Source organism: Zeus faber, assembly GCF_960531495.2.
Source record: "Zeus faber genome assembly, chromosome: 11".
Taxonomy (NCBI): domain Eukaryota; kingdom Metazoa; phylum Chordata; class Actinopteri; order Zeiformes; family Zeidae; genus Zeus; species Zeus faber.
This window is the reverse complement of record NC_137205.1, coordinates 3,043,201-3,057,572: the sequence shown is the minus strand read 5'-3', so window position 1 is coordinate 3,057,572 and position 14,372 is coordinate 3,043,201. Positions and strand designations below refer to the sequence as shown.

General features: G+C 42.8%; 1 protein-coding gene across 1 annotated transcript in view; it reads right to left on the bottom strand.

Moving 5' to 3' along the window:
* Positions 1–14,372, bottom strand: part of carm1 (coactivator-associated arginine methyltransferase 1) — a 32,379-nt gene that overhangs the window by 14,920 nt on the left and 3,087 nt on the right. Inside the window, exons 3-4 of the mRNA XM_080009202.1 lie at positions 2,716–2,822; positions 1,555–1,659 (exon numbers count right to left, since the gene is read on the bottom strand). Of these exons, the coding sequence (XP_079865328.1) occupies positions 1,555–1,659; positions 2,716–2,822 (212 nt within the window). The remainder of the gene's footprint in view (positions 1–1,554; positions 1,660–2,715; positions 2,823–14,372) is intronic.

Here is a 14,372-nt window from a genome sequence, read left to right as displayed (position 1 = left end):
GAGTGGGATAATGTGAATTTTGACTTTACATTTATCAGTTTTTTTTTTTTTTTCTATTAGTCCATTCGTAATGCAGATAAAACTAGACTAGCTTCCCAATTTGGAATGCATGGAATGCAAAATTGTTATTGTTATCTTTTAATGCCAACGTTTAAGTCACACAACCTAGGCGCAGGGCTAAAGATTCATCATATTATAAATTGGATCTTGATTCATACATACAGTATATGCAATCTCATCACTTCAATAAAATGTTTGGATTGTGCCAGAGTGAGACAGGTTTGGCGAAGGATAGCCAGCTACATGGCGTTGCGCATCCAACTTCATAATTAGTACAAACTAGACCAGAAAATTAGTTTTTGATTTTTAGCACAGTACACAGTAGCACAATATATCAAAATATCTCTTCCACAGCCATTGATTAATTCTGGAAAAACTCTTCTCACTGGCACTGATTCAATGAGCAAATTTGCATATGTCTAAGTATCCACAACATGTGTACACACACAAATTCTATATTTTAGAGGTGTACCAATTCAACACGATAGTGGTTCAGGTTTACATGCAATGGTCTGCACGACGGTGCAGTGCATTTTCAATACAGTAAAAGGAAAAAAGTTTTAAATGCCGTACCGGTTTTTGATTGATCAGAAAAGTAGGATCACAAAAAGGTTAGAAATTAAACACAAGACCCGGAGACCTGGCCCATCCTCTGGTGCGCAGAAATAAAAAAAGCACAAAATGAAGAGCCTTATATAATTCAAAAATAAAACAATAGAATAATTGGGTCTATTGAAGGAAAAGAATAACAGGGATCATGTTTGTGATGCCAGTAGGTTTAATTTTGCATTTTCTCATTTAGTTTCAGACTGACATACTGGGGTAAGAATTTAGTCAGTAAAAGACAATTTATTTGGAGGGTGGGGGGGGGGGGGGGGCTTCACATGTCGTGTATCATTTTACCTTAAACCTGATTTATGGTCACGTCCAAGCTATGTCGCAGCGACACCAAAGGTCGACAGTACCCGTGTAGCCAGCAGAGGCCACAGCTGTAGCTGACGTGTACTTTCCCAAAGATTTAATTGCACGTAGGAGAATGCAAGATCACAAGAATTGTGATTGGCCCGTTCTGAGTCGCTTCTTATTTCCCTGTTGCGTCCATTGACGTATATTTTAGCCTTCACTTTACGCACAGAGAATATTTCTTCAGTGACTTTGCACAAGGGAACTCCACCACCTGAGGGTTTGTCATCTGTTAAAGGACGTTACAAAAATATCAAAAACATAACCGATATTGCCGACAAATATTAATGGATATTAATATTTGTCCCAAGTGGAATTTTTTTTCCACTTGGGATATTTCTTCAAAACCCAGCACTGCTTAAAGGAGAGAAGCTAGTGGTGTGCAAGGTATTCCCTCTTTCGTTCAAACAAATGCTGGAGGCAAATCATAGAGATACAGATCAATTTGTATTTTTTCATGTGACCTGGAACTAGAATTGGAAAAAAAAGGAATTGCAAATAAAAATCAAAGAAGAAGAGTGTTAAGCATACCTTATCTTTGAAATCGGTGTGATTTTGCAAGATTGCCCGTTGGTAGGTTCCTGTGCGGACGTAGTCTTGCATCATGTTCTGCTGCTGGGAGAGGTAGCCGTAGAACTGCACGCCGAGACCAGGAGAGGGGGAAAGGATCATTCAAATAACAAAGATATTTTAAACATCTAAAGACTCTGGGCGTAATGATTTCAAAATTTACATTTAAAATTTAACTGAGCATTGTATTGGATGGTCTCATCTCCTTCACACACACACACACACACACACACACGCACGCACGCACGCACGCACGCACGCACGCACGCACGCACGCACATAGTCCCTGCTGCCACTTCTGCAAGTGCAACTGCTATAAGGAATAGAAATATATAAAACAAGAAAAGAGTAAAAGGGAAATATAAGAAGAAACAAAATTGTATTCTAGTATTTTTTAACTCACTTACAACAGCCTTTGTTGGGTTGATTTATGCTTTCCAACGCAACATCATTTAGGATCTACACCCCCCTCACCATCAACAGACGCCCAGTCGAGGGCGAGCAGCTTTAGGTACCTCAGTGTACACATCATTGAGGACCTTGGACATTACATACAGACACTCTGGTGAATAAGGGGAGGCAGCGCCTTTATCATCTCAGACAACTGAGGAAGTTCGTCTAAGGAGGAGACTGAGAAGTCTCTCCATAGATCCAGAAAACCTGTTACTCTGGTCCATCGAGTGCATTCTGTCATGGTGCATCACTGTCTGGTATGGGAACTGTTTCTCTCAGGACCGAAAAGCCGTAAGGATGTCCACCATCGCAACCGTGGTCTTCCAGTGGCTGCGTCAGGCAGATGCCTCCGCAGCCACAAGACCAGAATAGATAGACTTAGAAAGAGCTACCTCCCCCAGGCCATAAGAACACTGAACTCTGTCACAACCTAGCACTCACCTCATAAATACTGTGTTCACCTCATAGTTGTAATACTTTGTATGCATTTTATATTTTATTGCACATCTGTACAGTATTGTGTTGCCAGGGACCAAAGTTCAAGGTCTAGGCTAAGCTTTTTAACTTGTTGATTTTGTTACATAAAGTTTCCATCTCAGTTCAGAGCCAGTAATTATAGGAAACCAAGACCCATTGTGTCTATATTTGCGTGTGCTGTGCTTCTATCACCTGAAAGTACTGCACAGCGGAGGATTCTTCCGTCCTGTCGCTGAAGACAGAACGCTCTCCGTTGTGGCCACGGCAGTTCTTCAGGACGTTATAGAAAGATGAAAAGTCTGGAGCATAGAAAAACACAAATATTTTGTGAATCAATAAAAACTCAATCAATTAATCGCACAATTTGCTGTGATATCAGATTTTCCCCCCTCAAGTCCGAGGCTTGTTATCATCAAGATTTAAAAAGGTAATCAACAAAAGAATCACCAAGTCATCAAATGAATGTAGAAGGAACATAAAGGAAGTATATTTAAAATCAAATAATATTTAATGGCATCTTTCTCTTGATTGAAAATAGACTCTCCCCTGTGAACTACAGAACACACTTTTAATTAACTTATTATTTTATATCAACAGCATATATCGTACTTTTTTGTAATAATTTTAAGTGACTTCAGTGTGACAGCCTATAGTAGCCAATACACCACTACTCCGATTCCACATTACGTCATTTAGCAGATGCTTTTTTAAAACATGACTTTGTACATTTTGTCATATATTAGAACCACTTTCTTGCTTGACTTGCACTTTAGAATCGCTCATCTAGACAGAGACTCCGCTGCTGTGGAGGTAGAAAAAATAACTGCAAGCTCTATGACCCACTGAATGTCGTAGAGTTCAGCTTGTTTTCAGACTCCAGACGGTTGGTTTGTGATAATAGTGAGTACTGCGTATTTTACTGTGCACACCATTTTTTTTTTAACCTTTACTGTTCAAACAAAATTTAAATAAATGATCAGCAATAATGGCTGTTTTCAAAAGAAAACTATATAAAAAAATATTTGCTGTATACAGGAGGAGCCACTTGGAGAGGGCAGCTGGAACATGATAGGAACCAGGCAGGTCCGTGTTTGTGGCGTGACTGACGCATGCAGTGACCCTGTCGGGTCCGTGCTCAGATCTTGCCTGTAATGATTCTCCTCTATGTCGTAATTTCGCGCCAGCGGCACAAATGACAGTCAGTATAATTTTCAAGTCATCAACCGTTAGGGTATAATTTGAATGTTATTGAACAAACCTCCCAATGATAAGTATTTTTTTCAAAAATACAAAACTCAAAATGCACTGTTCCAAATGATTATGCGCAACATAGTTTCAAAACATTTTATAGGTTGTAAAGAACTGAAAATGTTAATTTGTTGGATTTGCAGCATTAGGAGATCATATTTACTGAATCAAAAGCTATTTCAAACAAAAATATCTTAACAGGCCAAGTTACATGTTAACATAGGACCCCTTCTTTGATATCACCTTCACAATTCTTGCATCCATTGAACACGTGAGTTTTTGGAGTTTCTGCTTGAATTTCTTTGCAGGAGGTCAGAATAGCCTCCTAGAGCTACTGTTTTGATGTGAACTGCCTCCCACCCTCAGAGATCTTTTGCTTGAGGATGCTCCAATGGTTCTCAATCAGGTTGAGGTCAGGGGAGGATGGGAGCCACACCATGAATTTCCCTCCTTTTACGCCAATAGCAGCAAGAGGTATTCTTTGCAGCATGAGATGGTGCATTGTCATGCATGAAGATGATTTTGCTATGTAAGGCACGGTTCTTCTTTTTGTACCATGGAAGAAATTGGTCAGTCAAACAATATATACATTGCCGAGGTCATTTTCACACCTTCAGGGACCCGCCAGCTCTCTCCCCATGATTCCAGCCCAAAACATGACACCGCCACCTCCTTGCTGATGTTGCAGCCTTGTTGGGACATGGTGGCCATCCACCAACTATCCACTACTCCATCCATCTGGACCATCCAGGGTTGCACGGCACTCATCAGTAAACAAGAGTTTGAAAATGAGTCATGTATTTCTGGGCCCACTGCAACCGTTTCTGCTTGTGAGCATTGGTTAGGGGTGGCTGGATAGTAGGTTTATGCACAACTGCAAGCCTCTGGAGGATCCTACACCTTGAGGTTCGCGGGACTCCAGAGGCACCAGTAGCTTCAAATACCTGTTTACTGCTTTGTAATGGCATTTTAGCAGCTGCTCTCTTAATCCGATGAATTTGTCTGGCAGAAACCTTCCTCATTATGCCTTTATCTACACAAACACGTCTGTGCTCTGAATCAGCCACAAATCTCTTCACAGTATGATGATCACGCTTAAGTTTTCGTGAAAACTCTTTCCCATATTGCTTGAAACCTGTGGCCTGCTTAATAATGTGGAATGTCCTTCTTACGTACTTTTCCTTTAATTGGGCTCACCTGGCAAACTAATTATCACAGGTGTCAGACTTATTTCAGTGATCCAAAGAGCCCTGAGACACAATACTATCCATGAGTTTAATTAAAAAAAACTAAAAGTTCAATGTTTATGACACTTAAATCCAATTTGCATAATAATTTGGAACATGGTGTATATATACACACACACAAATATACACATGTATACATACATATACACATTCATACACACAGAATTTATATTCATATAAATACTTACATATTAATACATACAAATACATGCATAGACAAACATATACACATAGATACACATATACATAAACGTACATACATATATACACACACACATATATACATTAATACTGTGAGAGAAAAATGCACATATCAACTACTTGAATGATGTTTTACCTGTTTTATATAGAACAATAGCCTTTTGTATGTATGTTTTGTAGATTTAAAACATTGCCTCTGGGTTTTTAAGGAGCCTCCCAGAGTTATGTAAAGAGACTGTACTTTCTTAACAATGACAATTGTAGTATTGAAGAACCAGATCACATTCCATCCTCAACCAACCTTGTGTGAAGATAAGGATAACCCCTAGGGGGGCTAAAAAGAGCGTTGGATGTTTGTTTTGTGGCATCATAGTAGCATTGTGTCTGTGACCCAAGTTTGACTGGTAAATCACTGCTTGAGGGTCACATCCGAGGAGACAATTACGGGGCACAGTGTTGTGAATGACACCTGACCAATGGCACATAACCTCCCTTTGGTATAAAGCCCTCTTCATCAGCAACAGGGGTAGAATTGTCAGAACACTGCTTTGGAACATGACTATCTTTCTCTTTATTCTGCAGAAACATCTTCTTCCGGCTGCTCCCGTTAGGGTTGGCCACAGCAGATCCTCTGCCTCCAATACCTTCTGTTCTGCGCATCTTCCTCCCATACACCAACCGCCTGCATGTCCTCTCTCACCACATCCATAAACCTTCTCTTTGGGCTTCCTCTTTTCCTCTTACCTGGCAGCTACATCCTCAGCATCCTTCTACCAATGTAACTCATCTCTCCTACACACGTGTCCAAACCATCTCAATCTGGCCTCTCACTTTTTCACCAAACTGTGCTACCTGAGCTGTCCCTCTAATGTACACATTCTTAATCCTGTCCATCCTTGATACTCGCAATGAAAATCTCAACATCCTCAACTCTGCCACCTCTAGTTCAGCCACCTGCCTTTTTGTCAGTGCCACCGCCTCTAAAGGGTACAACCTAGCTGGTCTCACTACCGTTCTGTAGACCTTCCCCTTCACTCTTGCTGGAACCCTCTCTCCCACAGTCTCCGCTGCTTTGGATGGTCAACCCCAAGTACTTGAACTCATCTGCCTTCTCCACCTCCACTCCTTGCATTCTCAGCTTTTCACCGCCCTCCCTCCCATTCAGGCACCCTTCATATACTTTCTCTAAATCCACAAAGACTCAGTGCAACCCCCTTTGGCCTTCCCTGTACTTTTCCATCGGCATTCTTAAAGCAAAGATTGCATCTGTAGTACTCTTTCCTGGCATGAAACCATACTGCTGTTCGCTGAGCGCCAGCTCTCCTCTTAACCTAGCCTCCACTTCCCTTTCCCATAGATTCATGCTGTGGCTGATCGACTTTATTCCCCTGTAGATACTACAGCTCTGTATGTTTCCCTTATCCTTGAAGATGGGTACCAGTACACTTCTCCTTCACTCCTCCGGCATCCTCTTCCTTTCCAGGATGGTGTTAAACAGTCTCGTTAGGAATGCCACTGCCATCTCACCGAAACATTTCTCTTTATTCTGCATTGTCTCCAACAATCTGGCGACGATGATGGGACTCTGTATGACCTCTTCATGCCCAGGTTGTGTGCACAACGGCAGTCAGGCACCGGCCGTAAGACATCCAAGGAGGAGTTGTCTGGACATGACAGGCAGATCCAGCAGAGACATTATGAGACTCTGAACAAATTAAGGTGAGGACTTACTGAGATATACCTATTAGGAAAAGCTTTGAGTAAGCTACGATATTGTACCAATCAGGGAAGATCGAAGGAAAAGCTATTGTAAAGGAAATGGCTCTGAGTACGCTTAAAGATTGTATTGGATCTAGAGCAGGGATTGGGAACCTATGGCTCTTTCAATGAAGGTATATGGCTCACAGACAATTCTGAGCTAAAACCTTTCATCACGATTAACAAGTAATAAATAATTATTCTGTGTCATTTTTAAGTACAACAAGGTCAATTGCAATTTTGAAAATAAAACTCAAAATATAAATTTGCCGGTCAAAGGGGCATGGTCAACCACTGACTGCGGACAACAGCACGGTTACCTTAACCACGGCTACCGAGCTGACTTGAGGCCATGTCGGTGCAACACGGCGAGAAAGACTCCGAGGCACCTTTTACTCGGCGCCCTGACCCTCCTGGGTCTCAGCTCAGGCGCCACTTGTGGGAGTCTCTTCCCACAGTTAAGGGTTTAGGGAGGGGGGCGGAGCCTTTCTTGCCGTGGTGCGCCGACATGGCCAGTTTTATATGTTGATTTCAATATGCGGCAGACAGGCCACAATTGTATATCACTGAGGATTATTATAATAATTGTGAATAATAATGGTCCTCTCGGGCGCAGGAGAAATGGCGTTCCGCTGCAGGGCTGCTCACGAGCCAGTGCGCCGATCCCCTCTGTAAGACAGAAACATTAAGAAATCTCCCGTCCCCGAATCGGGCCAATCAGCGCCTGCGCAATTCAAGGCAGCTTGGTGGCTGCAGGAAAGGGAACCGTGCTGTCGTCCGCAGCCGGTGCTTGACGATGCCCCTTTGTCCACTCAATTTTCATTGGATAATGCGGTACGTAATGGGTCATTGTAAGGTCTTTTTGTCAGATAGCCAGCTAGTTTATCTGCATCGAACCCTTAAGACAGAAAAGATGTTGAAAAGAAAAAAAATATGTGGATTACCGTACGTTCCAGGCCCAGTGGACAGAGAAATTTGCCTTTGTGGAAAGAACAGGATCTGCGGTATGTCTTATATGCAATAATAAAATTGCATCGATGAAACAGTCAAATGTAAAGCGGCACTTTGATACATACCACGCTTCATTTGCCTCGAAATATCCAGCCGGGGACAGCAGGAAAAAGGCATGCCAAGAGCTCCTATCTCCTACATATTAGACATTGTTATAATATTATTTTGTGGTTACACGAGGGTGCGTGCATACATTTATTTTATACTGAGACTATAGTTGGCTAATAAACATAACTGTTTGAGAAATCACAGAGTTATTCCACGTACCCCATTTTACAATGGTGGAACTAACAATGTTGTCAAAGTGTGTGTCTCTCAGCCAAGTGTTTAAGTCTGTGTGGTCTCAGATCAAAGCAGCCCTACTCGTCCAACTTGAAGGACCTCTACACAACCTCTGACCAGGTGACTGGGTGGCAACTTCGGGAGGAGCTGGAACTCTGCCATATTCCTGGGACCGTTCCAGATCCTCCTCACCACCTCCTCACCACCGCAGTAGCAGTTAAGGCGGAAGAACGGCCAACATGGGTACACGCATCTCATTGCAAGAAAGTTCCTACTCCCCTCTAGGTACTCGTTCAGGAGACAACGTGAGTGTACGCCGAACACTGCTCACCCTGCAACTGTGATGGAACCCCATCAACCACACCTACATTGGTTACATTAGTTACAGCCATTCCCCTTACCACAGCAGAAGAAATGTGTGTTTTGGAAGCAGTTATCGAAGGGGATTTAGACACTAACACTGGCGCTCCACAGTCCGCTCCAAAGCTGGACTTCGGCTCCACATTTGATTACACCTGGCCACTCCCCACCTTGTTAGATGGTCATCTTTTTCCTTCGCCCTTCCATCAAAAAGGACTTCCTGGGTTTCCCACTGGGTTTAACCAGGTGTCAAGGGCTGATAACCATATACAATGCGTTATTTTTAGGCATACCATTTATTTCTTGTGTAATGATCATTTACTTTATTGCATTTGTTCACGCTTTATCCTTAGTATACATTTACACGTACCTTTTGTGTTTGGTTTGGGCTTTCTTTTTGTATTGTTTTGTTTCTTATTTTAGTTTTGGGTTTGTGTTTCGAGGTTGGTTGTTGGTCTATTTTCTGTTGTGATGTGCTTTACGTATATATTTTGTTCCCTGTTTGCCTTTCATTTTCAGCGTTCAGTTTTGACATTTTACATTTCAGGTTTTAGTTTTTACGTTTTACAATGTAGAATCAGGGAACTTTAGCCTTTAGTAGTCTTGTTTACACAATGAATTTTGTTGTTGTCATTAAGTGATAACCATTGCTTGATCTCTATGTTTATTTCATAATATGATTCATGATTTTTTGTTTTCTATTAAGAATTGAAGAATGGCTTCACACAGGATTTTTCCTCTATGCGACTGGGTTTTTTTTTTCTTGTGTGTTGTCATACTACAGTGTAGATAACCCTTACTGGTCTTTAATCTTCTGAAGTCAAATGTGAAAAGAGAGGTTGGGCCAATTTGAGGTGGGGGCATCCTTGAATTCTGTCTGGGATATTTGGTTATGAGTTCAGTGAAATTTAGTATTAGTTTTGTTATCCAGTAGATTCCAGCAAGACAGAATTGAAGGATATCTCTGCAGTATAATTGTATTGTATACAAGTTATATGTAATTTGCTGATCCTTTGCCTAAATTATATGACATATGAGCATGATTGCATTTTCCTAGGTGTTGTTCCAGTAGGAGGGAGTGAGAAAAATTATCAATTATTTGAATGATGTTTTACCTGTTTACACACACACACACACACACACACACACACACACACACACACACACACACACACACACACACACACACACACACACACACACACACACACACACACACACACACACACACACACACACACACACACACACACACACACACCTCACAAAAAGTAAGGGATATTCGGCTTTCAGGTGAAATTTCAGAATGAACCTAAAATACACTATTACCTTTACAGGTGAACTTAATTTGACCTTCTCTAAACTTCTGAATGCACATGTCCAACTGTTCAATGTTTCAGTACTTTTTGCACAACTTACTGTTCTCTAACAAAGAGCTGAACGGCAAAATTCACAACAGGTGTTTGAGCCATGAATCGACCAATACATTTCCTGGTTCAATTAGAATTGGTATTGAAACAGTCCTCTTCATCATGCTGTTCACGTTTTGACGTCATGAGACCAAGACGACACCTAACAATTGATCAACAGTACCTCGCCAGTGCGAGGCTTCAAACAGGATGTTCTCAGAGGGAAGTGGCCACTGAGGTTAGAGTGTCACAGAGTGTCATCAGCAGGTTGCAACAGAGATACAGAGAGACTGGAAGAGTCACAGAAAGCCATAGAAGTGGGCGTCCTTTGGCCACATCCCACACTGATGACCGCTTCATTGTAAACGGTGCCTTGCGGAACCGGATGATGAATGCCACTCAACTCCAGCCACATTTAAGGGAGGTGAGAGGCACCCAAGTGTCACGCCATTCGAAACGTTTACATCAGCGTGGTCTGCGTGCTAGACGACCTGCAAGGGTACCTGACCACACCACCAGGCACAGGCATCATGGTCTTGCATGGGCCAGGGAGCATTTACGCTGGACGAGGCACCAGTGGGCCTCAGTGCTGTTCTCTGATGAAATTCACGTTGAGCAGAAATGATGGCCGCCAACGATGTTGGAGATGTCAAGGAGAGCGCTATGCATTAGCCACTGTTGTCACCAGATGAGCCTTTGGCGGTGGTGGTGTTACAGTGTGGGCAGGTGTGTCTAGTCAATATAGAAGTGCCCTACACTTTGTGAATGGTACACGGACAGGCCCATACTACATGAATAACATCATAAATCATAAATCCATTCATTGTGCCCCTGCATGACCAACACAGGCCTAATTTCATCTTCATGGACGACAATGCTCCAGCTCAGTTGTCGCATCATTAGGGAACGGCTGCTGGAGACTAGAGTACCTCAAATGGAATGGCCTGCACTTTCTCCAGACCTGAATCCCACAGAAAACCCATGGGATCAGCTGAGTCACCGTGTAGAGGCTCCTAACTCTGTACCCCAGAACCTCAATGACCTGAGGGCCGCCCTTCAAGAAGAGTGGGATGAAATGCCTCAGCAGACAATAAGTCGACTTGTGAACAGCATGAGCACATGACAAGACAAGTTATTGAGACATTGACATTTTTTGTTGTGGTATACCCACCACTGTTGTTGGCTTTTGTTTCAATCAATTGAGATGAGGAAATTACCATTGTATGCTTCTAATTAAATGCCCTACTTTCATGATATATCACAGTAGTGTGAACTGGTTACATTTTCCATAAATTTCACCCGAAAGACATATATCCCTAACTTTGTGTGAGTAGTGCACACACACACACACACACACACACACACACACACACACACACACACACACACACACACACACACACACACACACACACACACACACACACACACACACACACACACACACACACACACACACACACACACACACACACACACACACCTGCCAGGAGCAGCCAAATAAAAAAACTTTTCTTGAAGGAAAATTTGTTTTCCAGATTTGTGTTCCTTTGTGTTTTTTTATCTCAACATATTTTCAATAGAAAAATGTTAAACCGTGGAGTTAAATATTCCCTATAGATTACATGGGGAAATGCAGTTCACTTACTGAGATGCTGAATAGTGCTGAACAACGGCGATCGATCATTTCCTTTAAAGCGACCGTCCAGGTGACGCTCATTCATCCATATTCCATGTGATGTGAAGTCACAATGTGAAACCGTTTTCATAGAGTTCATCCTTTGAATCGTACAACTTTTACGCACACACGGAGACATTGTTGTGCAGGGGGCGTGTACCAACATATCATTTCAAAATAGAGAAGTTGGAGGCAAGATTCACTGAGCTGGTTCACGCATCCAGGAACATTTACGACCCGTCTTTTCGCAAGTTCAATATTCTAACTTTTTGCCATCCACCGTGACGGAATGAGCTGGATATTACAGAGCAAATCAAGTATGGTACAGATATAGACAAAAGACTAAAATTCTTGAAATAATTTAGTTTAATATGTTTTATTGGAGTCATTACCAAAATTCAAGAGGTTCTTTTGTCACATACTTATACATACGTTCATACATATATGCAGTGAAATGTCTTTGAAACGCACCCGGAGAATATACACAATAGTTACTAAACCGAACATAATAGCTACACCCAATTCCTGCCTAGCTAGCTAACTGAAACTGATTCCTAAAACATAAAGCAGTTAGTGAATAGAAAAATATAAATAAAATAAATTAAAAATAAGACTCAAAAAGATAATACAAAGTGGGGGTAAAAAATAGAAGTGAAGGGAATAGAGTTATCAATATGAGATAGGCTATTTGTATATACAGATATGTGCAGTAAAGTGCATGTGAATAAAGTGAATATGGGGATATACAGTACAGTTTACAACAGTTTGACACAGCAATACAGTAACACCGAACAGAACAGCAATTCAGCGCAGTATGCAGTAACCCAGGACAGTGATACAGTATGCTACATAAAGTACAGTAAGGCAGTGGGGCGTGTGTGAGTGTGTCAGTGCTTTTTCTTAGGATCCTTGGTGAGTTCAGCATTGACAGTCCTTATGGCTTGCAGGAAGAAACTCCGTCTCAGTGTCCTCGCTGTGTGACTGTGGAGGCGCTTGCCTGACCGCAGCAGCTGGAACAGTCCGTTGTTGGGGTGGTGAGGATCCTTTATGATCCTGCGGGCTCTACTACACTTCCTGGTATACAAGTCCTGCAGGGAGGGTAGTTCCCGGCTGAACGTGCCACCCTCTGCAGGGCCTGCCTCTCCTGAGCAGTACAGTTCCCAAATCAGGCAGTGATTTTGCTTGTCTGAATGCTCTCCACCGCTCCAGAGTAGCCACAATCATCAAAATTTCAAGAAATAAAGGCTTGAAATATTTCACTCAATGTGTAATAAATCTATATAATATATATGGGTTACATTTTCTGAAATGAGTGACAAAATACTGAACTTTTTCATGATATTCTAATTTTATGAGATGTACCTGTATAGTCGATGAACAGCAATTTCACATAGGCCCCCCTCTGGCCATCCAGGTGCATGAGCGCGGTTTGCAGTACCTGGGAGACCGCATCGTCCGTGGATTTGTTCGGCCGGTACACAAACTGCAGCGGGTCCATAGTGCGGGGTAGGGAGGCGCAGCTGTGATTCCAAATCAGCCTCTCGAAGCACTTCATGATCACAGAGGGTAGGGCCACCAGACGGTAGTCATTCAGGCAGGCTGGAGAGGTGATCGTCGGGACAAGAATGGCGGTGGACCTCTTGAAGCAGGACGGGACCACTGACTCGGCCAGGGAGGCATTGAATATCCTAGTGAACATCGGTGCTAGCTGGTTAGTACAGGTCTTCAGTACTCGCCCAGATATGCCATTTGGGCCTGCAGCTTTTCTGGTGTTGACACGCATCAGCATCCTCCTGATGTCATAGCTGGCGAGATAGCGGTGCTGTTGCCAGACTCAAACCGCACAAAAACGGAGTTCTGTTTGTTGGCTAGGGAGGTGTCCACTCTCGTGGCTGGGGAGGAGCTGCTGTTGTAGTTTGTAATAGTCTGCAGCCCCTGCCACAAGTGTCAGGTGTCCCGTTGCTCTGTCACTCCACTTTGTCCCTTTCCATTCGTTTAGCGTCCTTCACCACCCACCGCAGATTGTAGGACGCCTCTTTGTAACTGTCCATATTTCCGGATACAAGACTGTCGTAAGCGGTCATGCGAGCATTCAGAGCGCCGTGGATGGATTTATCAACCCACGGTTTCGGAAATATCCAAATTTTCACTGTGGGAATGATGCTTTCCACTAACATAGCTATAAAGCACGTAGCTACTTCCGTAAACTCGCTGACGTCACTGGAACTTGATTGGAACATGTCCCACTCTAGGTCAGTAAGGGGGTCCTGAAGCGCAGCCTCCGATTGGTCAGACAACTGCTTTACGTCCCCTGTCACTACCGTTCCACGTGTGATGCGCCAGCTTGTAAACAGGAAGTAGCGGAATGATCCAATTTCCCGAAAGCAGGGAGCGAGACGGTCTTGTATTCATTCTTGTATGTGTGTAACAGTGGTCCAAAGTTCTATCTCCCCTGGTGGCCATCACGTGATGTGTGTTGGTGGAAATTTGTAAGAACTTTAAGGTTTGCCTTGTTCAAGTCCCCAGTCACCACCACAGCTGCGTCAGGATGTATGTTCTGAAGTCCGCACAACACATCATACAGGTCCGATAGTGCTGTGTCGGTGTCCATTGCGGTGGAATATAAACCGCTGTGATGATGACCGTGCTGAATTC